The 22,448-nt window shown below is 50.9% G+C and overlaps 2 protein-coding genes across 2 annotated transcripts in view; one reads left to right on the top strand and one right to left on the bottom strand.

Annotated features, from left to right (window-relative positions):
- Nucleotides 1–11,191: 11,191 nt before the first annotated feature.
- Nucleotides 11,192–19,269, top strand: LDLRAD2 (low density lipoprotein receptor class A domain containing 2). Its single transcript, XM_068968519.1, has 6 exons — nucleotides 11,192–11,273; nucleotides 13,408–13,839; nucleotides 16,596–16,727; nucleotides 18,570–18,731; nucleotides 18,855–19,040; nucleotides 19,157–19,269. The coding sequence occupies exons 1-6, from the start codon at nucleotides 11,192–11,194 to the stop codon at nucleotides 19,267–19,269; spliced, it is 1,107 nt and encodes a 368-aa protein (XP_068824620.1).
- Nucleotides 19,270–19,484: 215 nt separating this feature from the next.
- The window catches only part of HSPG2 (heparan sulfate proteoglycan 2), a 110,350-nt gene continuing 107,386 nt past the window's right edge, over nucleotides 19,485–22,448 (bottom strand). The window contains exons 92-97 of the mRNA XM_068967048.1: nucleotides 21,951–22,026; nucleotides 21,798–21,876; nucleotides 21,603–21,673; nucleotides 21,376–21,459; nucleotides 20,881–20,984; nucleotides 19,485–20,723 (exon numbers count right to left, since the gene is read on the bottom strand). Of these exons, the coding sequence (XP_068823149.1) occupies nucleotides 20,551–20,723; nucleotides 20,881–20,984; nucleotides 21,376–21,459; nucleotides 21,603–21,673; nucleotides 21,798–21,876; nucleotides 21,951–22,026 (587 nt within the window). The 3' untranslated portion in view covers nucleotides 19,485–20,550. The remainder of the gene's footprint in view (nucleotides 20,724–20,880; nucleotides 20,985–21,375; nucleotides 21,460–21,602; nucleotides 21,674–21,797; nucleotides 21,877–21,950; nucleotides 22,027–22,448) is intronic.

The following is a 22,448-nucleotide window of genomic DNA, read 5'->3' as shown; positions in this document are numbered from 1 at the left end:
GTGAGGACTTCCCGAATTATCTTATCAAAATTCCAACATCTCTCTGACATTTCACATCACCCAGCCTTGCTTTATGTTTTTGCTTCTTAATATTTATCAGTATTCAAAGCATCATATATTTTACTCCTCTGTCCTTCTCTAAGGGTAGAGTCTTTGTTTATTTTGCTCCCTAAAGTATCTCCAATGCCTAACAGAGAGGTCAGAGACATTTGAAAAATGAATTTACATTCTTCTTTTAATTTAAGCTTCCCGACAATCCAGTAGAATACTGCAGTCTTGTCCCCATTTTGTAGATGAGAAAACCGAGGCACAGAGAGGTGAAGTCACTTGCTTAAGGGTCACACAGCTAGGAGATGGGACCCGGGGAAATACTTTACCCCCCTTACCTGCAAACGCTATTTAATACCATTATTTATACTCAGATTTCTCATCATTTAAATGAGGCTCATAAGAGTGCCTTCTTTATAGGTTCATTGTGACAATAATGTGTGATAAAGCATGAAACAAGCTTACAGCCAGTGACTGGCATGTTGCAAGCACTTAAGAAGTGATTGCTAGAAATACGACAAAGTCTACATTAGTTCATGAAAGGTAGGGATGCTTCAGGCACAGAGCCCAGTCAAGGAACCTGGAAGTACTGTTATTACATTTAATACATTTTCTGTATGGAAACGCCTATGCATCCTTTAGGGCCCAATTCAGAAGTGCCCTTCTCGGGGACTTCCCGGGTGGTCCAGTGGTTAACACTCCATGCAGGGCCCTGGGTTCGATCTCTGGTCAGAGGGCTGAGATCCCACATGCTGCAAGGAAGGTTGCATGCGCCACAACCAAGACACAGCACAGCTGAATTTAAAAAATAAATGCCCTTCTCTGGGAAGGCTTTCCTGACTTCCCATGGTACTTCATTTTCCTGGTAAGGTTGGAATTTCTTTAATTTTGTTTGTTTCATCTGAAGCCCATAGAAGGCTATGAGCTCCTTAAGGGCCAGGTTTTTTTAGTCTTGAAGTATGGACAGTTTGAGGGCCCTCTTTAAAAATATAAAATGATAAAGCCAGTTTTGAAAATAAGTATTTATTTAGGATGAGAAAAAATTAATGTGTTGAATAATAGATGTGTGTTATAATTTTTAAGGCAGATGGTAAACCTTCCTATATGTCTTGTGAGGTTTCATCTTGTGGGACAAACACTGTTTTACAAATGCTATTTGCTTCATTTTTTAAAGCTGAGGTTACGAACTTGAGTGACTGAACAGCGAAGCTGCGTGTGCAGTGAAACGTGACTTCACGCTCTGATGATGCTTTCTGCCTTTCTACCTGCTACAGTGGAAAACGGGAACTGCCCTAAAGCCTAAAAATAAAATGTTCTAAACCCAAATCCCAGAGCATTTTAGTGGGCTTAGCATTTTTGAGAAAGGTACTAACTCCCCAACTACTCAAAACCCTTCCAAGGAAAAGTTTTGCCTTTTCAAAAGACTTGTTCCATTCACATCTTTTGCTAACGAGGGTGAAAGAGCTTGAGACCAAACCTCACTTTTATTAATACCATTTCTCTGAAAGAAAGTTCTTCATGCTGACATTTCCAGTGTCAGGAAGCTCAAATACTCTATATTCATAAGCTTTTATTTTTCTAAACTTTACTTCATTGAAGTGTGGTTGATTCACAGTGTTGTGTTAGTTTCCGCTCTACAGCAAAGTGATTCAGATGTGTGTATATATACATACACCCATTCTTTTCCATTGAGACTCATCACCGGCTACTCAGTGTAGCTCCCTGTGCTCTACGGTAGGATCTGTCCGTCCATTCTACATGTAGTAGCTGGCATCTGCTAACGCCAGACTCCCAGTCCATGCTTCTCCTCTCCCCGTCCCCGCGGGCAGCCGCAAGTTTCTTCTCCATGTCTGTGAGTCTCTGTTTCCAAGCTGAGTTTATTTGCGTCATGTTTTGGGTCCCACATGTTGAGTAACATCACACGGTGCTTGTCTCTTTCCTCCTGCCTCACTTAGGGTGATCCTCTCCAGGTCCATCCGTGTTGCTGCAGAGGGCATTCTTTCATTGTGTTTTATGGCTGAGCAATACTCCATTGTATACATACACCACATCTTCCTTACCCATCCATCTGTTCATGGACATTTAGGTGGTCTCCATGTCGTGGCTGCTGTGAATAGAAGCATAAATACTCTTAGTCATCTTCATTCTTCTCATTACCAATGAGGTCTTTCTCCATCTTGTCCTGAAGGATGAACAAAAGTTTGAGGAGCATTTTTCAGAGGTTAAACCACAGCAAGAAGAAGACCTTCTACGTCCTCCAGACACTAGGCACCTTCTGCCATACATGTCCCGTTCTGGGTAATGTCTGGGTGAAGCAGCTCTTTGGGCTTCCCAGGTCTTGTCCTGTGCAAGCATACAGCGCAGCCTGTCCCCAGTCTGTAGACACAGCCCATAGGCAAGTTCAGAAAAGGTGCCAGTTTCTCTTCTTGAAGCCCATCCTTTTCCCAAATGGCATGTCTGTTACAATAACATCCACAGAGCCAGACATTCATGGAAGTTTGCAGCTATCCCTTTGAATAGTATTTGTGGGCAGGCCCCAGCATTGCTGAACCCCGCTTGCCATCTGCTTGCCCTCGAGCGGTAAAGCTAATCTACTGACACTAGGTGGTAGTGAAGGAAAGTGCATTGCTGATTTGCTTGTTTACTTTTGGCTGCTCCATGTGGCTTGCAGGATCTTAGTTCCCCACCCAGGGCTTGAACCTGTGCCTCCTGCAGTGGAAGAGCAGAATTTTAACCACTGGGGGAAGTCTCCGTACATCGCTTATTGTAGGGTGCCAAGCAAGGAGTCCAGGTGGCCAGTACGCAAAAGGCCTGAACTCCCTAACGACTTTTAAAGATGGGGGTGTGCAGGGGATGTGTTGTGGGGTGAGTAACCAGCTCATGAATACTCTTCTGATTGGCTGGTGGTGAGGTAATCAGGAGTCAGCTTCATCAGCCTTCTGGTTCCACAGTCTGGGGTCTATGAGTTTGTGGGCAGCATAGAGTTAACTTCTCCCACCTGGCAGAGGTTTCAGTGTCTGAAAAACAGCTCAAAGGACATGGCTCAGACTATTATCCATACCCCTTGAGCAGGAAGCAAGTTTCTTGACTTTGTTTAATGACTAAATTTATTTTGTCTTGCTTGACTGTTCTCCTTTCTTTTGGCATTTTCTCAGTTCTCTGATTAAACTTATTCTTTGGAACTCAGGGAAGGCCTAGGAGTGTTGCTGAAAGCGGGGTCCAGATATTTGGTGCTCAAAAAGCCAATAAACAGGCCAGGGTGGTGAAAAGGAAAATTCGCTGTATTTCGGATGCAGCGGACATCTATCTAAAGGCGACTGCCCCCACCCCTGACAATCGAGGGTAAGAGCCTTTATAGCCAGAAGGAAAGGGCTACATGCAGAAACAGTACGCTCAGCTGTGACAGTCATCTTGCAATTGGTCATTGGTGGTCTGACCAGGGTCATCTTGATTGTTTTAGGTACAGTCAATCTTCAGTTGTGATCCATACAGTCAAAGGCTTTAGCATAGTCAATGAAGCAGAAGTAGATGTTTTTCTGGAATTCTCCTGCTTTTTCTATGATCCAGTGGATGTTGGCAGTTTAATCTCTGGTTCCCAGTCAGTTCAGTTCAGTTCAGTTCAGTCGCTCAGTCGTGTCCAATTCTTTGCGACCCCATGAATCGCAGCACGCCCTGCCTCCCTGTTCATCACCATCTCCCTGAGCTCACTCAGACTCACATCCATCGAGTCAGTGATGCCATCCAGCCATCTCATCCTGGGTCATCCCCTTCTCTCCTGCCCCCAATCTCTCCCAGCATCAGAGTCTTTTCCAATGAGCCAACTCTTCCCATGAGTTGGCCAAAGTACTGGAGTTTCAGCTTTAGCATCATTCCTTCCAAAGAAATCCCAGGGTTGATCTCCTTCAGAATGGACTGGTTGGATCTCCTTGCAGTCCAAGGGACTCTCAAGAGTCTTCTCCAACACCACAGTTCAAATGCATCAATTCTTCGGCGCTCAGCCTTCTTCACAGTCCAACTCTCACATCCACACATGACCACTGGAAAAACCATAGCCTTGACGAGATGGACCTTAGTCAGCAAAGTAATGTCTCTGCTTTTGAATATACTATCTAGGTTGGTCATAGCTTTTCTTCCAAGGAGTAAGCGTCTTTTAATTTCATGGCTGCAGTCACCATCTGCGGTGATTTTGGAGCCCCAAAAAATAAAGTCTGACACTGTTTCTACTGTTTCCCCAACTATTTCCCATGAAGTGATGGGACCAGATGCCATGATCTTCGTTTTCTGAATATTGACCTTTAAGCCAACTTTTTCACTCTCCTCTTTCACTTTCATCAAGAGGCTTTTTAGTTCTTCTTCACTTTCTGCCATAAGGGTGGTGTCATCTGCATATCTGAGGTTATTGATATTTCTCCTGGCAATCTTGATTCCAGCTTGTGCTTCTTCCAGCCCAGCGTTTCTCATGATGTACTCTGCATAGAAGTTAAATAAGCAGGGTGACAATATACAGCCTTGACATACTCCTTTTCCTATTTGGAACCAGTCTGTTGTTCCATGTCCAGTTCTAACTGTTGCCTCCTGGCCTGCATACAGATTTCTCAAGAGGCAGGTTATGTGGTCTGGTATTCCCATCTCTTTCAGAATTTTCCACAGTTGATTGTGATCCACACAGTCAAAGGCTTTGGCATAGTCAATAAAGCAGAAATAGATGTTTTTCTGGAACTCTCTTGCTTTTTCCATGATCCAGCGGATGTTGGCAATTTGATCTCTGGTTCCTCTGCCTTTTCTAAAACCAGCTTGAACATCAGGGAGTTCCCGGTTCACGTATTGCTGCAGCCTGGCTTGGAGAATTTTGAGCATTACTTTACTAGCATGTGAGATGAGTGCAATTGTGTGGTAGTTTGAGTATTCTTTGGCATTGCCTTTCTTTGGAATTGGAATGAAAACTGACCTTTTCCAGTCCTGTGGCCACTGCTGAGTTTTCCAAATTTGCTAGCATATTGAGTGCAGCACTTTCACAGCATCATCTTTCAGGATTTGAAACAGCTCAACTGGAATTCCATCACGTCCACTAGCTTTGTTCATAGTGATGCTTTCTAAGGCCCACTTGACTTCACATTCCAGGATGTCTGGCTCGAGATGAGTGATCACATCATCATGATTATCTGGGTCGTGAAGATCTTTTTTGTACAGTTCTTCCATGTATTCTTGCCACCTCTTCTTAATATCTTCTGCTTCTGTTAGGTCCAGACCATTTCTGTCCTTTATCGAGCCTATCTTTGCATGAAATGTTCCCTTGGTATCTCTAATTTTCTTGAAGAGATCTCTAGTCTTTCCCATTCTGTTGTTTTCCTCTATTTCTTTGCATTGATCGCTGAAGAAAGCTTTTTTATCTCTTCTTGGTATTCTTTGGAACTCTGCATTCAGATGCTTATTTCTTTCCTTTTCTCCTTGGCTTTTTGCCTCTCTTCTTTTCACAGCTATTTGTAAGTCCTCTCCAGACAGCCATTTTGCTTTTTTGCATTTCTTTTCCATGGGGATGGTCTTGATCCCTGTCTCCTATACAATGTCACGAACCTCATTCCATAGTTCATCAGGCACTCTATCTATCAGATCTAGGCCCTTAAATCTATTACTCACTTCCACTGTATAATCATAAGGGATTTGATTTAGGTCATATCTGAATGGTCTAGTGGTTTTCCCTACTTTCTTCAATTTAAGTCTGAATTTGGCAATAAGGAGTTCATGATATCCCAGTAGTCATGTACAAATGTGAAAGTTGGACCATAAAGAAGGCTGAGCACTGAAGAATTGATGCTTTCGAACTGTGGTGTTGGAGAAGACTCTTGAGAGTCTCTTGGACTGTAAGGAGATCAAACCAGGCAGTCCTAAGGAAATCAACACTATTCATTGGAAGGTCTGATGCTGAACCTGGATTGAAGCTCCAGTACTTTGCCACATGACGTGAAGAGACAGCTCTTTGGAAAAGACCCTGATGCAGGGGAAGATTGAAGGCAGGAGGGGAATACGGTAACAGATTGCTGATGGCATCACTGACTCAATGGACACAAGTTTGAGCAAACTCTGGGAGATGGTAAAGGACAGGGAAGCCTGGCGTGCTGCAGTGCATGGGGTTGCAAAAGAGTTGGACACGACTGAGTGACTTAACAACAAATCTTCATTTCCAGGGTTGGTTTGTTTCCATGAGGCCAATTCTCAGAATTGTGGCAGCTTATGTTGTAGGTATAGTCTAGTCATCATGTAGTTTACTTCATCACGTAGTTAATTTCAGTATTTATAAAACAGCTCACAGGATATGGTCTGAATAGTCTACAGCTCTTGAGGAGGAACCAAAGATCCTTGACTCTGCTTAATGACGGCATTATTATTTTTTTAATGAGTACATTATTACTATTATTTGGTCTCCTTTGACTGTTTTCCTCTCTTTCTGCATTTTCTCACTTCTCTGATTAAACTTATTCTTTGGCTAAAGTTTTTCCATTACAAAAGGCAGGCTGAGGACACGGGGAACAAGGACCACAGGGTCCAGTTCCGTTTCAGGAGGTTCTGTTTCTACAGACAAGAGGCAGGTGGAGGACGTGAGGGGGGTCTGTCCTTGGAAAGCCCCACAGGGTCCTGCTTGGCTAAACCTGGATACTTTGCCTTCTTTAACCTGGCTCTTGGTCAGTAAAGATGAAATGTTATTTGCTGCTCTACTCACAGCCAACGAAATCTGACAACTTAAAAAGAAATTTTTATTGAAGGACTTCCTTATCGGTCCAGCAGTTAATACTGATGCTTCCAACCCAGGGGACGTGGATTTGATCCCTGGTCTAGGAACTAAGGTCCTGCATGCCACAGAGCATGAGTTTTTATTGAAACGTAGTTGACTTACAATGTTGTGTTAGTTCTGGGTGTACAGCAAAATGATTCAGTTCAGTTATGCACATCTATATAAATATATTCTTTTTTTTTTTACAGTCTCTTCCGTTACAGGTTATTACAAGATATTGAGTATAGTTCCCTGCACTCTGCAATAGGTCCTTGTTGGTTCTTTAATTTGTATATATAGTAGTGTGTATATTTCAATCCCAAACTTCTAACTTAGCCCTTTCCTCCCTCTCCTTTAATAACCCACAAGTTTGCTTTCTATGTCTGTGAGAGTATTTCTGCTTTGTAAATAAGTTCATTTGTATTGTCTTTCCATGTATAAGTGATATCATATAATATTTGTCTTTTTTTTTTTTTTAAGAATTGTTTATTTATTTGCCTGGGCCAGGTCTTAGCCGTGGCGTGTGGGATCTAGTTCCCTGACCAGGGACTGAACCTGGGCCTTTTGCATTGGGAGCGCGGAGTCTTAGCCACTGGACCACCAGGGAAGTCCCTAATGTTTGTCTTTCTTTGTCTGGTTTACTTCACTTGGTATGATAATCTCTAGGCCCATTCATGTTGTTGCAGATTATATTATTTCATTCTTTATTACGGCTGAATAATGGTCCCTGTGTGCATGTGTGGGTATGCAGACATCACATCTTTTTTTTTTCTTTACAGCTTTTCTTCAGTTCAGTTCAGTTCAGTTCAGTTCGGTTGCTCAGTCGTGTCCGACTCTTTGCAACCCCATGAACTGCAGCACACCAGGCCTCCCTGTCCATCACCAACTCCCGGAGTTCACTCAGAGTTACATCCATCGAGTCAGTGATGCCATCCAGCCATCTCATCCTCTGTCATCCCCTTCTCCTCCTGCCATCAACCTTTCCCAGCATCAGAGTCTTTTCCAGTGAGTCAGCTCTCCGTATCAGGTGGCCAAAGTATTGGAGTTTCAGCTTCAGCATCAGTCCCTCCAATGAACACACAGGACTGATCTCCTTTAGGATGGACTGGTTGGATCTCCTTGCAGTCCAAGGGACTCTCAAGAGTCTTCTCCAACACCACAGTTCAAAAGCATCAATTCTTCGGCGCTCGGCTTTCTTCACAGTCCAACTCTCACATCCATACATGACTACTGGAAAAACCGTAGCTTTGACTAGATGGAACTTTGTTGGCAAAGTGATGTCTCTGCTTTTCAATATGCTATCTAGGTTGGTCATAACTTTCCTTCCAAGGAGCAAGCGTCTTTTAATTTCATGGCTGCAGTCACCATCTGCAGTGATTTTGGAGCCCAGAGAAATAAAGTTGGGCACTGTTTCCGCATCTATTCAATACTGTGTTAGTTTCTGCTGTACGACAATGTGGACCAGCCATAAGCACACGTATCTCCTCTCCCTCTTGAGCCTCCCTCCTACGCGCCATCCCAGCCCTCCAGGCCATCCCAGGGCCCCGCGCTGAGCTCCTGTGCTGGCAGCAGCCCCCCGCCCACCGTCCGTTTCACACGTGGCGGCGGGTATATGTCAGTGCTGTTCTCGCAGTTCATCCCTCTCCTTCCCCCGCACTCTGCCTACCGCCCATTCTCTGCATCTGCGCCTCTATTCCTGTCCTGCAAATGCTTTCATCTGTACCATTTTTCTAGATTCCATATTGATGCATTAATAGATGATATTTGTTTTTCTCCTTCCGACTTACTTCATGCTGTATAATAGGCTGTAGGTTCATCTACATCAGTACAACTGACTCAGTTGTGTTCTTTTTTTATGGCTGAGTAATTTTCCATGGTGTATATATATATATATATATACCACATCTTCTTTCTCCATTCATCTGTCGATGGACATCTGGCTTGCTTCCATGTCCAACATGTTTCAAAGTTTAAAAGCTGACAAATACTGTGGACAATATAAAGTCAACACAATAGCACGTTTTTATCAGTCAACTGCCTAACGTCCTTCTATAATACCGTTTCCCTTACTTTATTTTGGCGGCATATCCTTTTATCCCTTCTATGACAACACTGTATGAGATTTTCCATGACAGGACTAGAAAGATAATTCATTCTTTCCTTTAGCATGACTGATTAAAATTAGTTTTTTAATTTTTAATTAGTGATGATTTCGACTTTTTTCCTCAACTTTGCAGTTCATTATTATTAGTAAGATTATTCATTCTCTTAAGGATTATTGTCAAACTTGAGATAACCTCTATCAAAGTTCTTGCATATGTGAGCTTTAAGATTGGCTCCATACAGTTCAAACCTCATTTCCCCTTCAATGCCCTCATACCACGAGGCCAGGCACAATCATGACCTCTGGTTCTGCACCTGCATATCACAACACTGGGACAGACAGCATACAGGGCATGAGGAAGATTCCTGGAAGGCATTCTGGGACATTCAGAAATAATAAAATGACACCTGGAAGGAGCCAGAACCCCTAATTATACCCTCCGCAAACCCAAGCTCAAGGCCACCTCCTTTAGCCAGATTTCAAAAATGCCCATGGCCATCTGAAGAGAGGTGTGATGGAGGAGACTGGGGTGGAGACAGTGATCTGAATTGGTTGTGGTTAAAATATCTCACTTTTGCAAATTTTATGAAATTATGAAATATTCCACGCAAGTAATATGTCCTGATGCTCAAGCCTCATGCGTTTCATGATAGATCCACCCCTGCCTAAGGAGTTCCCACGGCCTAGCCGTGGCAACACACACAGCAGGGTATCAAGGTGACATCGAATGTCGGTTCTCAAAAGGAGAGCATTAGAGAGCAGTAGGGCCAACAGTTTTAACCTTCCCATAGAGTCCTTAGACTCTAAGGTGGTGTCTCAAAGTCTGAGGTGGGGACGTCTTGAAACACAGAAGATCTGTTTAAATAATAATGATGGGAGTCATCATCCAGCCTGACAAGCGTTGGGCACTTCACTATACAGACACTAGTCTAAGTCCCCCACTTGTATCAAGTTACTTATCCTTTACAATACACCTGCAAAGTTAGATCTACCATTATTCCATTTCGCAGATCAGGAAACTGAGACCTGACAAGTTTCAGTTTCATATATTAAGGTCCTATGTATGATGCCTTTTGAAAAAAAAAAAAAAAACTGTTCCACTAATTACAGTTTTTGAAAAAGCATGAAATGGTCCAAACCCTTCCTTTTACACATGAAGAAGTGAAACCCAGAAAAAAGGAAGGTCATTTGCTCAATGCCACATATTAGTTCTTTTTTCCTGGATTTTTGCTCTGTGCCAGGCACTGTGTTATGACCCAGGGCTTCAGAGAACAATAAGACATGGAATTTTAGTTGGTGGGGTCAATGGACAATACATACAACAAGATAGATATAAATAAGCAAAGTAATTCCTTTTGTGGCTCAGTCGGTAAAGAATCCGCCTGCAATGCAGGAGACCCGGTTTGATTCCTGGGTCAGGAAGATCCCCTGGAGAAGGAAATGGCAGCCCACTCCAGTATTCTGCCTGGAGAATCCCATGGACGGAGGAGCCTGGCAGGCTACAGTCCATTGGGTTGCTGGAGTCGGACACGATTGAGCAACTCAACGACCACCACCACCAAAGCAATTTCAGTGAGCACTGAGATAAATTCAGGGACATGTGACTGAGTGACAAGGAGGGAAAGCACTAATTTAGACTGAGAAATGGTCAGGGAAATGTGGTCTGAGCAGGTGACATGTGAGCTTGAAATCTGAATGACCAGAGAAGTCAGCCATGGACCACCATGTGGAGGAGGGGCAGTCCCGGCGCAGGAGCAGCAAGGGCACAGGCCCTGAGGCAGGAGCCCTTTGTAACAGAGCCGAGTCCTGGGCCAGTTCTCCTTCACCACTTGCTGCGTCTCTAAGGCCCTCGGAGAGGCCAGTTTGGTGTCCTGGGCATCTCCCTTAAGCTCAGCCCTAAGATGCCAACTTCTCCAGGAAGGCGGCAGTTCTCTGAGGCTGTGGGACCCCCCTCCCAGAAGCCCTGTGGCTGAACCGGACCTGAGTTTCCTGGTTCCTGTCTGGCAAGGGATGAGCAGGCATCCTCCCCGCCTTCTCTCCCCAGGCTCCTGCCCCAGCCCCAAATCTCCATGGCAACCCTAGACACAACCCTGATCTGAAGAAGAGTCTGGAACCGGGAGTGCAAACATCTCTGGAGAGACCAGAGGAGCTGGTGTACTTGCCTCCTCTTGCTCCCCACATCCTGCCAACTCCTCCACTGCAGTCTCCCCAAAGACCCCAAACTACAGATTCTGCCAGTCTGCCCCACTGCTGGGCACAGGATGGCTGGGATGGAAGTCTGTCCTCCACAGCTGCCCCAGAGGCTGCTCCTGCTGGGGGCAGCCATGCTGACTGCATCGGCTCTGCACACCGGTGAGTTCACGGGGGCTTGGCTGGGCAGGCAGGAGACTTGGGCCCACCACCCTTAGAGTCTGTTTCCCCAGTCAGCATTCACCCTGATGGGCTGGGATCCCTTGGGTTGGGGGACACTGGGAAACTCTGAGTCTGCTCTTGCCTGGCACCTCCAAATCCACCCCAATCCCTCTGGGTGGCTGGAGGTCCAAGTCACTCAGAAGCAAGGGCCTGGGGGCAGGCGGGGCAGCCCTCAGGTCTGGCACTGGGGAACGCTGTGGACTTTGGAGTCAGATGACCCTGCATTCACACACTCACTCTACCCTTGACATCACCTTTTTTTTTTTTTTTGGCCTCACTGCATGGCATGTGGGATCTTAGTTCCCCAACCAGGGATCAAACCTGTGGCCCCCTGCATTGGAGGCACAGAGTCTTAACCACTGGATCGCCAGGGGAGTCCTGACTTCACTGTTTCTAAGTCTCCGTTTCCTCAGCAGTAAAATGGGAAGAACGATAGAGCCTTGCTCCTTAAGGGACTGTTAATATTATCCATGTGAGATCAACCGTGCAAGACACACAGACAGCACCCTGCACACAGGAGGTGCTCGTCCACTCACTCTCTGAAACTTCCCCGGTGCCGTGTGCCTCCAAGACAGGTTCTAGCTTTAGCAGACCTGCACAGATATGAGAAGATGCTCCTATATCCTGAGCCCTAAAGGGGAACTTCTCCCCCAAAGACCCAGATCCTGGCTTGTCCTCAGGCACCCCTAGTGCCCTTACCATGCACCAGAAAAGCCACCTCCTGTTCTCTCTCTCTCCTTACAAAAATCAGAGATGGTTTGAATACTTACACATTATCTCATTAATCTTCATAACAATTCTGTACCAATGAGGAAGTTAGGGGCTGGAACAGATACCAAACTAAAGGGAATGTTTAACATAAGGACATTTATTATTTCACTTAAGCAGAGAGGCCTTGGGTGAGACCAGAATGGTTTTCAGCAGTTCAACTGTGCCAAGGCTCCTCCATAATTCTCATGACCTCATCCTTGCAAGATGGCTGCTGCAGCTCCTGGCATCACATCCTCAGTCAATGACTTTCAAAAGCAGGAAGAAAAGGAGGCTCCTCATCCCATAGCTCTCCCTCCATTTTTTTTTTTTTTTTGTTAAATTAAGGAGGAAAATCTTCCTCAGGAACCCTCAGCAAGCCTCTCCTTAAATCTCATTGGCCAGAATCATGTCACATGCCAACCCCTAAACCTGGCAAATAGAATTAGGATTACAAGACTTGCATTAGGCTAATGACCAGGGGGCTAGCATGTTGCTCCCCGACAGCTGAGGGGAACTGAGTTTCTTTAGCAAGGAGAAACAGGGAATGGCTGCTGTCTGGGCAGGGGCCCAACTGTGTCTCTCCCATCCTTCCTTACATAAGATAAAACTAACACTTCTGCAATGCTCATTAGGTGCTCTCCCAAGCACTGGACCCATCCCCATTCATGCTCACAATCCTTCAGCTTCCACTCCGAAATATGGAAAGGTCTGACAACCAATATTTGTTTTTTAATTAACTGGCAACACCTTGACCTGAACTGACAGGAGTCTGTATATTGTCTTTATTTGTCCTACTTGGGGCAAATGTTCTGTACAACTGCTCTAGAAAATGTGTTTGATCACAGAGGGCTGCAGCAGACTCTGTTTGAGGCTATATGTATCATATTATCTTTCTAAAATCTGGGAAATCCTGAAACCACATTCAAAGGTGTTTTTTTTTTTTTTTTAGATTTTTTTTAATGTGGACCCTTCTTATTGAGTATGTTACAATAATTATTTCTATTTTGTGTTTTGTTTTTTTGGGCCACCTGGCAGGTGGAATCTGAGCTCACTTGCCAGGGGTGGAACCCTGGAACCTGCCCCCTCCAGCCCCACCCCCGCACCTCCCCACCCCCCAACCCCCCACCTCCATTGGAGGGGGAAGTCTTTACCACCCGGCCCCAGGGAAGTCCCCATCCTCGGGTTTCTGAATAAGAGACTGAGGACTTGAATTAAATTTTGTAGCCCTCACAGATATTCTGAGATGGATCAATCATCTGCCCCTGGGCAGACGGCAGGGGCCCGGCCGGGCACCTCGGTTTCAGGGCGGTGCTCTCCGTTGCAGCTGACCTGGTGGACCTGTGCGGCCGGACCTGGCCGGCGGACGGGCTGCTGCTGCGCTCGCACTCCGCGTCGCGCCGCTTTTACTTCGTGGCCCCGGACACGGACTGCGGGCTCTGGGTGCGGGCGGCCGCCCCCGGCGACAGGATCCGCCTCCAGTTCCGCTTCTTCCTGGTCTACAGCCTGGCCCCGCCGTCCGTGCCCCCCGCGCTCAACGCCTCCGCCCCGCTGCCGGCGGACCCCTGCGCCCCCGGGTCCTACCTGCAGCTGTACGAGGGGCCGCCGGGGACGCCCCGGCCCCTGGGAGCCCCGCTTTGCGGCCTGACCATCCCGGCCCCGGTGACGACCTCCGGGGACCTCCTGGGCCTGCGCCTGGTCACCAGAGGCCGCCAGCCCCGCGTGGACTTCGTGGGAGAAGTCACCTCGTTCCGGCTGGGTGGGTTGGGGCGGTCGGCCTGGACCTGGAGGGGCCGGGGCCTGCGGGAGAGAAGCGGGTGGGGTGGTCCAGACCCAGAGCCAACCGCGGGGACTTGACTTCCCGCAACTCACACTCCAGTATCAACTCCCTCACACACAAGGCGCAAGCACACACCTCATACGCACAGCTCCACACACCCGGCACACACAGACTGCCAACGCACGACCCACCTGGCTCACATATGGCACACTCACTTGCACACACAGTTCGCATCACATACACCTCATACACAGTACCACTTTGCACACTTCCAGGCAACTCATGCCCACGTATGTTCACACAGCAGCTCCTCTGTCCTGAATCTGCCTCTCAGACGATTGCAGAGGGGCACAGAGCCAGGATTCTTGGTGATTGTAAGTGGGGGAAACCTACTTAGGCAAGGAAAGGGAACTGATGGTGATATTAACAGTAATCCCTTAATGAGCATTGTCTCCCGCCCTTGGCAAGCCAGATCCCCTCTGTTGTCACAGCAGCTATGCTGGGTCATACTCTCGTATTGATGGATGGGAAACAGGCTCAGGGAGGTTAGGCAAAGTGCTGCAGGCCACCCAGATCACAGGCGGAGCAGCGGGGCTGTAGCTGCTAGAGCTGGTCCTCTGCTCACATTGAGTCAAGGCTTTAGTCCCGGCAGGTTCCCCAGGACTGGAGACACTCACTGATGCTACCCCAGACGAGCTGCCAAAGCGCAGAAGTTTCCAAAACCACAGAGAAGCTTCATTGCCCTCTCTGCCAAAATATCCAGACTGGAGCATTAAATATGGGGTTGTGAGAACTTGGAGGCAAGAACTTTTGGTTCGGGGGGGGGGGGGCTCTGAGAGCCAACCCAGGTTCACCAGGAGTTGGACCTCGACATGCCAGGCCCTCGACAGCCCTTCAACCTGAGCTGGTCAGAGAGCATGCCCTGCCGTCTCATGTGTGTCTTTGGGGCCATGACTGATGGGGCTTGGAGTCCCCTTTCTGGCTCCTGCGCCAAGGGTCCTAATGTTGTTTTGCAAGAAGATCTCACTGGCTAATTGGAAACCAACTCCTTTGCTCCCTCCCTTCATTTCCTCTCTCTCCCTTTCCCCCCATGACCTTGCCCTCCTGTGAGGCGCCGGCCAGGCACGTCGCAGCTGCTCTGTATTTAGCAGGATTGGACTCTGAAGAGCAGGTGAAAGTGGCGAAGCTCTGCTGCAACTCTGGCTCCCTTGGACCCCTTTTTATGATGTTCCTGTTTGTGTTTCCGCTCACAGATATTCGCTCTGACACCTACACATCTTATGCGTATGAGAGCATTCACTTTCATTTGCACATGTAAGAAACCCAATTCAAGTTGGCTTAAGCCAAAGGAGAATTTGGTGGGCTCCTATAACTGGGATACTAAGGTGTTGGTTCAGGTAAAGATGGATCCAAGAGCTCAAGTGATGCCTCCTAGGTTCTCTCTCTTTATTTTTCTCCCTTTGCTTTGGATCTGTTTGGCTTCCATTTCAGGCAACTCTAGCTCCCTCTTTCTACTTGGCAACAAGGTGACTCTGCAACTCCAAGAACACAGTCTCTCTTATAACTCTCACCTCAATGAAAAAAAGAGTGAGGATCTTTTCTCTGTTGGCCGTGCCGTCCTGTGGCTGGCAGGATCTCAGTTCCCAACCAGGGACTGAACCCGAGCCCCCTGCAGTGAAAGCGCCAAGTCCTACCCACTGGACCGCCAGGGAACTGCAGGGATCTTAAGGTTCTAGCGAAATTCAGGGTCAAATCTGATTGGTCATACGGGCCACGTGTCCATTCCCAGAACCAGGAATGGAATGCTCTGATTCCCATGCTCAGCTCTGAGCCATGGTGTTGGTCAGTACTACCTGACCCAGCTTTTCTCCGCAGAATGGGGTGCTGCGTAAGCCAACCTGTCTACCGCACCTGGGCACCGAGTCATCCCCTTTTCTGTCTGTGTCCATTCATTTAACAAGTACTGAGTAGCTGCCAGGCACCAGGTGCTCTTCCAGGCTCCAGGGATTCACTCAGCCATGAGTGAAAGAGAAGTCCCTGCCTCACTTGAGCTGACGTTCTAGTGGGCGAGACAGACCACAAAGAATCAAGCAAATCTGTGTTCTGCAGAGGTGGTAAGTGCGACAGCGAAACTGGAGTCGGGATAAAGGGCTGTGGGGGAGGGGTGGTGTGTTGTTCTCGTGTGGGTGTGAGGGCAGTCCTTCGGACAAGATGACCTTTGAGTGGAGAGACCTGAGAGGAACAAGCCATACAGTTGCAGGTGGGCTGATGGCAGGTACAGTGCTGAGTGGGGGGAGATGCTTGGAGTGTTCAGGTTGCCGGGCACACACGTGTGTGTGTACACACTCACATGCTCACATGAGCATGGGGCGGAATTCCTACCCTGCCACTTAGATACAAGCTATGTGGCCTTGGTCTAGCGACCTAGCCTCCCTGTGCCTCAGTCTTCTCCTCTCTCAAATGGGGTTGATAACAGTATTGACCCCACAGGGTTGCTGTGAGAACTCGATGAGCTGGGATGTGAGCCGCGCAGGGCCTGGCATAGGAACTCCGTAAATCTTAGCCACTGTCGCCCTCATCATCTTTATGATCACACCCCTGTCTCATCCATACTCTCATCTGCATGCGCCTGGAAACAGCCTCTCCTGCTCACACGTCCCACATTCCCTCCCCGCAGGACCAGACCTGCCCTGGTGCCCAGGGTCCTCATCGCATGCCTCCCCTCTCGGCTGCAGGATCCTGTGGTGCCTACTTCCCGTGTCGGAACGGCAGGTGCATCCCCCCGAGCCTGGTGTGCGATCGCTGGGGCATGGACAACTGTGGCGATGGCAGTGACCAGGCCTCCTGGCCACCAGCCAACTGCAGAGGTCAGTGGTGGGTGGGGCCTGGGCCCCGCCGAGCATCTGGGATGGGAGCGGGAGGCAGGGGTGTGGCGGGAGAGGATAAGGGGAAGCCGCGGGGACTCTGTCCAGACCAGGCTGAGGACCAGAGGACGTCAGAGCTCGAAGATGCCGGAGGTGATCGGGTCCAGCTGCTTCCAAATAGCGTTTCAGTGGTGGTGAGGGTGCGTTCTGTCATTTCCAAGAAGAACTGAGTCACTGGAAAAGACCCTGATGCTGGGAAAGATTGAAGGTGGGAGAAGGGGACGACAGAGGATGAGATGGTTGGATGGCATCACTGACTCCATGGACATGAGTTTGAGTAAACTCCGGGAGTTGGTGATGGACAGAGAGGCCTGGCGTGCTGCAGTCCATGGAGTCACAAAGAGTCGGACACGACTGAGTGACTGAACTGAACTGAATTCATTTCCATCATGTCTGAATCTTTGTGACCCCATGGACTGTAGCCCACCAGGCTGCTCCGTCCATGGGATTCTCCAGGCAAGAACCCTGGAGTGGGTTGCCGTGCCCTCCTCCAGACCTTCCAGACCCGGGGACGGAACCCGCATCCCTTCTGTCTCCTGCACTGGCAGGCAGGTTTTTTTTTTTTTTTTTTTTTACCACTAGCACCACCTGGATCAGGGTTCAAACCCGTGTGTCTTGCATTGGCAGATGGATTCTTTACCACTGAGACACCAGGGAAGCCCTCCATGAAGACATTTTTGTCTGTTTTTCTCACTGTCATATCCCTCAGTCCCCAGAGCAATGCCTGGGGTATAGCAGATGATCAAAAAATACTCGTCCAATAAGTGGAAGAATGAACCTCCCTGTGCCTCCGTTTCTTTACCTGTAAACTGAGGGTGATAAAGTGAGCCTTTTGGATTTGTCATGAACTTTAAGTGAAATCCTGTGGGTGACGAGCCGAGCGCAGAGCACGGCGCTGGGTGCACTGACAGTGCTCGCCACAGGTGCTTCCTTCTTGAAAAGCAGCTCCGTTCGCCCACCGCAGCCCCTGGAGCTAGACTGTGAGTCCAGGTCCACCCCCGGCACTTCCAGCTGTGTGACCTGGCGAGTGACTCAACCTTCCCCTGTGCTTCAGCTCAGGGGCTCAGTCGTGTCCGACTCTGCGACCCCATGGCTGCAGCACGCCAGGCCTCCCTGTCCATCACCAACTCCCAGAGCTTGCTTAAACTCATGTCCTTTGAGTCGGTGATGCCATCCAGCTATCTCATCCTCTGTCGTCCCCTTTTCCTCCCGCCCTCAATCTTTCCCAGTATCAGGGGCCTTTCCAGTGAGTCAGTTATTTGCATCTGGTGGCCAAGGTATTGGAGTTTCAGCTTCAGCATCAGTCCTTCCAACAAATATTCAGGACTGATTTCCTTTAGGATGGACTGGTTGGATCTCCTTGCAGTCCAAGGGACTCTCAGGAGTCTTCTCCAACACCACAGTTCAAAAGCATCAACTCTTTGGCGCTCAGCTTTCTTTACAGTCCAACTCTCACATCCATACACGACCACTGGAAAAGCCATAGCCTTGACTAGATGGATCCTTGTTGGCCAAGTAATGTCTCTGCTTTTTAATATGCTGTCTAGGTTGGTCATAACTTTTCCAAGGAGCAAGTGTCTTTCATTTCATGGCTGCAGTCACCGTCTGCAGTGATTTTGGAGCCCCTCAAAATAAAGTCTGACATTGTTTCCACTGTTTCCCCATCCATTCCTTATCTGTAAAATAAAAATACTAAGACTTGCTCAGAGGTTTTAGGAGTATTAAATGAGACATAATCATTTAATCATCAAATCTCAGTGTGTTGGTGGTTATTTCCCCCTTCAGCTCCCTCTCCAGAGCCCAGCCAGGAGGGGAACACGGATGACGGTGCCTCCCAGACCCTGACTCCCTCCCCAGCTCTCCCGTCTTCAGGCCCCCTGGGGACGGCAGCTGAGAGGAGCCCGCCTGCCCTCTGGGACCCTGCCCGACAGGGTATAGCTCTGGAAGGTAGGTGGCTCTTGGTAACCACCCACTATCGCCGCATCCACCGAGATCATACTTGTCCCGCTCCAGGGATGGGCAGGGGGCAGCAGGCCCAGGCCGAGGCCTGAGTGGACTCTCTTTCTGCAGGGCCCCGGCTGCAGGGGGCGGCGCTGGCCTCCTCGCTGTCCCTAGCCTCTGCTGGCCTCCTCCTGGGCCTCCTCTGGTGCTGCTGCTTCTCCGGCCAGCTGGCCCGCCGGGCCCGGGCCCGTGGCCTCTGCTGCACTGTCTGTTACACGTGTCCTGGCCAAGTGGCCCCTGGGGGGCTGCGGCTGAGTGAGCCAGCCTTCCAGCGTCAGGGAGTGCATTCCTAGAGAGGCTTTGGGCATCGGAGAGAGAGTGGGCTCTGGGGTCAGACGGTCCCTGGGTTCTGCGCCCGCCCCCTCACACAGGGCTGTCTACCTTTGAGCCCATCACACAACCCTCCGAGACTCAGTCTGCCCGTCTGGAAAATGGGATGATTCCTGCCTCAGAGGGTCATGATGAAGGCCACCGGGACAGCTGACTCTGCAGCTTGTTTCGGCAGCTGGCACTCTGCTGGATCTGTGAAGGGCAGGGAGCAGGGGCCTCATGCGCCTGAAGCTGTCTCACTTCACCCCTGGACCTCGCTGGTCCATCCTGCTTGGCCCTACCCCGGCCCACCCTCAGGGACCAAGAGTCCCGCTTGAATCAAAGACACAGGAGATGACAGCCCTGGCGGGGATAGCACCGTTTATTAAGAAAGACCAAGACAAAGACCACAGGAGGGCCCTTCCTAGGACACAGAGGCCAGGCGTCCCGGCCCCACGTTTGAGGGCTGCTGGCAGGCGGGCCCTCGGGTGCCCACAGGTGGGGCAGGACGGGCATGTCCCCTCCCTGCCCCTCCCAGTCCTGTGTCCCAGCTCCCCGCACCCAAGGCACTTACTCTTTCTGACCACTAAGGCCTCCTCCCCCCACGTCCCCTGGTCCTTCACTTCCAGATCCGTGGGGGGGGGAAGTGGCCTGGCGCGGGCAGGGAGCCCCTCTCAGTGCGGGGCTCTGCCTGTAGCAGCTCCTGGTATGAGTGGGGTGGAGTTTCCCTTGCAGCCCCTTGAGGGCAAGGGGGCCCTGGGCTAGGTGTGGGGTTGGTGGGGAGGGGGCAATGCAGGCCAGGAGGGCGTGGTGGGAAGGGGAGGCTGCCAGGGGCCGGGGGCCCGGCTGGTCTGGTGGGGGTGGAACGGGGCTGGGACGTGGGCTGGTGATGGGGGGTGGGGGTGGGCGGGCTGCCTGCCCAGGGGTGAGCTGCCTTTCGCTCCACAGTTGGCACTAAGGAGCCTTCCCAACCCAGAGGAGGGTGGCCAAGGCCAACTGATGCCCTCCACTCTGGGTAGCTGGTGAGGCTCCAAGGTGGCTGGCAAGGTGCCTGGCTGGAAGCCGATGTCGGCTCCGCAGAAATGAGGGCCACCACCCCGGGGCTGAACAAATGGGCGGCCCAGCACTGCCTTGTGAGGGGCTCCGTTGGTGGAGGCGGGTCTGACCCCACTGAGCCACCGTGCCTAACCCCAAGTTCTGGTGGCCCCCGAGGCACCGGCTCTGGTGCAACCTGCTGTGCCCGCAGCCTGTGGCTCTGCCCAGGTGTGTTTGTGGGTGGGGGCGGGGGTGACGTGCCCACCCTCCAGTCCAGCCCAGGGCAGTAGCAGCAAAGCGTGGCATCGCCTCGGTTTCATACAAAATATTCCTCATCATCATAATAATAATATTAATAATAATATAGTCGCCGTCGCGGGGCTGGGGCATGGCCCGGGAGTCCATGCGGGGTGGGCAGTGCCTATGAGGGGCAGGGGCGTGTGTTGGCCCCCGCCTGGGCACGGTGCTGCATGTCCACTGGCTGCGGGGGGGCGCCGCCGGGCCGGGCAGAGTGCAGCACCAGGTTCTTGATGCAGCCCGTGATGCCCGAGGAGAACCTGCCCCCGGTCAGCACGGCCACGTCGGGGGCTCCGCCTGCGGGGGTGGGGGGAGAGGGCGGGCCCATCAGCTCCAGGAGCCCCGGGAGGGGGAGCTCCAGGTCTGCTCAGGGGGTGCAGGGGCCCCCAGTCTCTCCTCAGCACCTGGAGGAGCAGGGCCCCAGCCTGCCCTGAGGCCCACCTTCAAGACTTACCGATGTAGACGCTGCCCTTGGTGTTGACCGCCACGTTCGGGCCTGGGGACTGGCCGCTCACCAGCTCCTCTCCGTCCACCTGGATGGAGCCTCTCTGGCCCTCTCTGCATCGGAATGGGAGTCCGGCCCTCACCCACTATTTCCCGTCCTTCCCAGCCCCGTGAGGGTCCCCTCCCTTTACAACAGAGAGGTCCGCCCCCTGCTCCCCGAGTTCTTTCCTGTCCCCCCACCCCTGGCTGGGTGAGAGATCTGGCCCACACAAACAGCTTCCAAGCACCCCACCCGGGTTTCCCCCGTCCCCTGGGGTGCTCGTGTGCCCATCCCCGCCCCCCAGGGGTTCTGTCCCATCCTGGAAGCCTGTGCTCTGGGCGGTGATCGCCCCGCTGACCCCGCCCTCAAATTCTGTCTCCCCAGAGCTCAATGCCTGCCCCCTCCACGTGACAGGGGAACTCTGGCCTCTCGCCCCAGTGCCCGGGCGGGGGGGGACTCCCTTACCGCAGCGCCGTCACACGATGCCACTCGCCGTCGTTAATGGGGTCTTCGGAGACCAGGCGGGCCTCCCCGCTGCCCAGCTGGTAGCTGCAGGCACACAGGCCCCAGAGGGCGTGAGCAGGGGGTGGGACTGGAGTGGGGGAGGGGGGGTGTGGCTGGGGAGGGGACTGGATGGAAAGCCGCTGAAGGATAAGGGGGGTGAGGGAAGGGAGAGGAGGGGCAGGACCCACCTGAAGACGAGGTGCCCGTCCTGAAGCCCAAGACTGATGAAGTCCTTGCCTCGCGTGGACTGTCCCGTCTCCTGCCAGGGAAACAAGTGTCTCTGCGGCCCCAGCGGCTGTGGCCGCCCCCTTTCTCTCTCCCACTTCCCGGGCCATCAAGAGGCAGGGGAGCCTGAGACCCCGGGCCGGATGCCCCACACTCACCTCGCCCTGCCAGACCAGGAGGCCACTGGCCGTGCTGGTCCGAACCTCCAGCTCAATGGTCTCAGGCACCTCGGGGAGGCTGCGGTGGAGAAAGTGAGTGAGGGGGCAGAAGTCCCACCCTGGGCCCACAGACCCTCCCAACACTGGTCTTACCTCCTGGAGAAGATGCGGCCTGGGAGAGCGAGGAAGCCGTTGTCATAGAAGAAGGCTCCGTACTGCCCGGGGGCATCTGTAGAGGGGCAGTGGGGGTGATGCTGGGAGCCCCGCCCACCCCCAGGGAGCATCCATCCCGCGCGGGTACCCTGACCTCCGTCTCCACCCCCACCTGTACTGCTCCCAAGGGGCTCTGAACCTGCGGTCCCCGGGGACCCAGGGGGCTGTGGGCAGAATTCAGGGGGCTCCGAACTTGGCTGGGAAAGCATCGCAGTTCTGGCCTTGCTCACTTCTCCCTGGAGCTTAGCCGCTGCTTCAATTACGCAGGTAGGAGGCACAGTGAAGGTGACTCGGTCACCAGCAGGAGATTCCTCACCCCCGTGCGGTGGTTACAAGCACTTAAAAACATGGTTTATGCTTATTGCAACGGTGGTAGCTGTTGGGACTAACAACCCTAAATCTTGTATTTAATGGTTAATAAAGAAGTGAAAAATGTAA

Source organism: Capricornis sumatraensis, chromosome 3 (assembly GCF_032405125.1).
Source record: "Capricornis sumatraensis isolate serow.1 chromosome 3, serow.2, whole genome shotgun sequence".
In the NCBI taxonomy this organism is placed as follows: Eukaryota; Metazoa; Chordata; class Mammalia; order Artiodactyla; family Bovidae; genus Capricornis; species Capricornis sumatraensis.
This window is presented reverse-complemented; position numbering and strand designations above follow the sequence as displayed.

Coding starts and splice junctions, on each gene's coding strand:
- LDLRAD2 (XM_068968519.1), top strand. CDS start 11,192: ATGGAAGTCTGTCCTCCACAGCTGCCCCAGAGGCTGCTCCTGCTGGGG. Junction 11,274..13,407: donor TGCATCGGCTCTGCACACCG/GTGAGTTCACGG, acceptor TCTCCGTTGCAG/CTGACCTGGTGGACCTGTGC. Junction 16,728..18,569: donor GCCACCAGCCAACTGCAGAG/GTCAGTGGTGGG, acceptor TTCCCCCTTCAG/CTCCCTCTCCAGAGCCCAGC.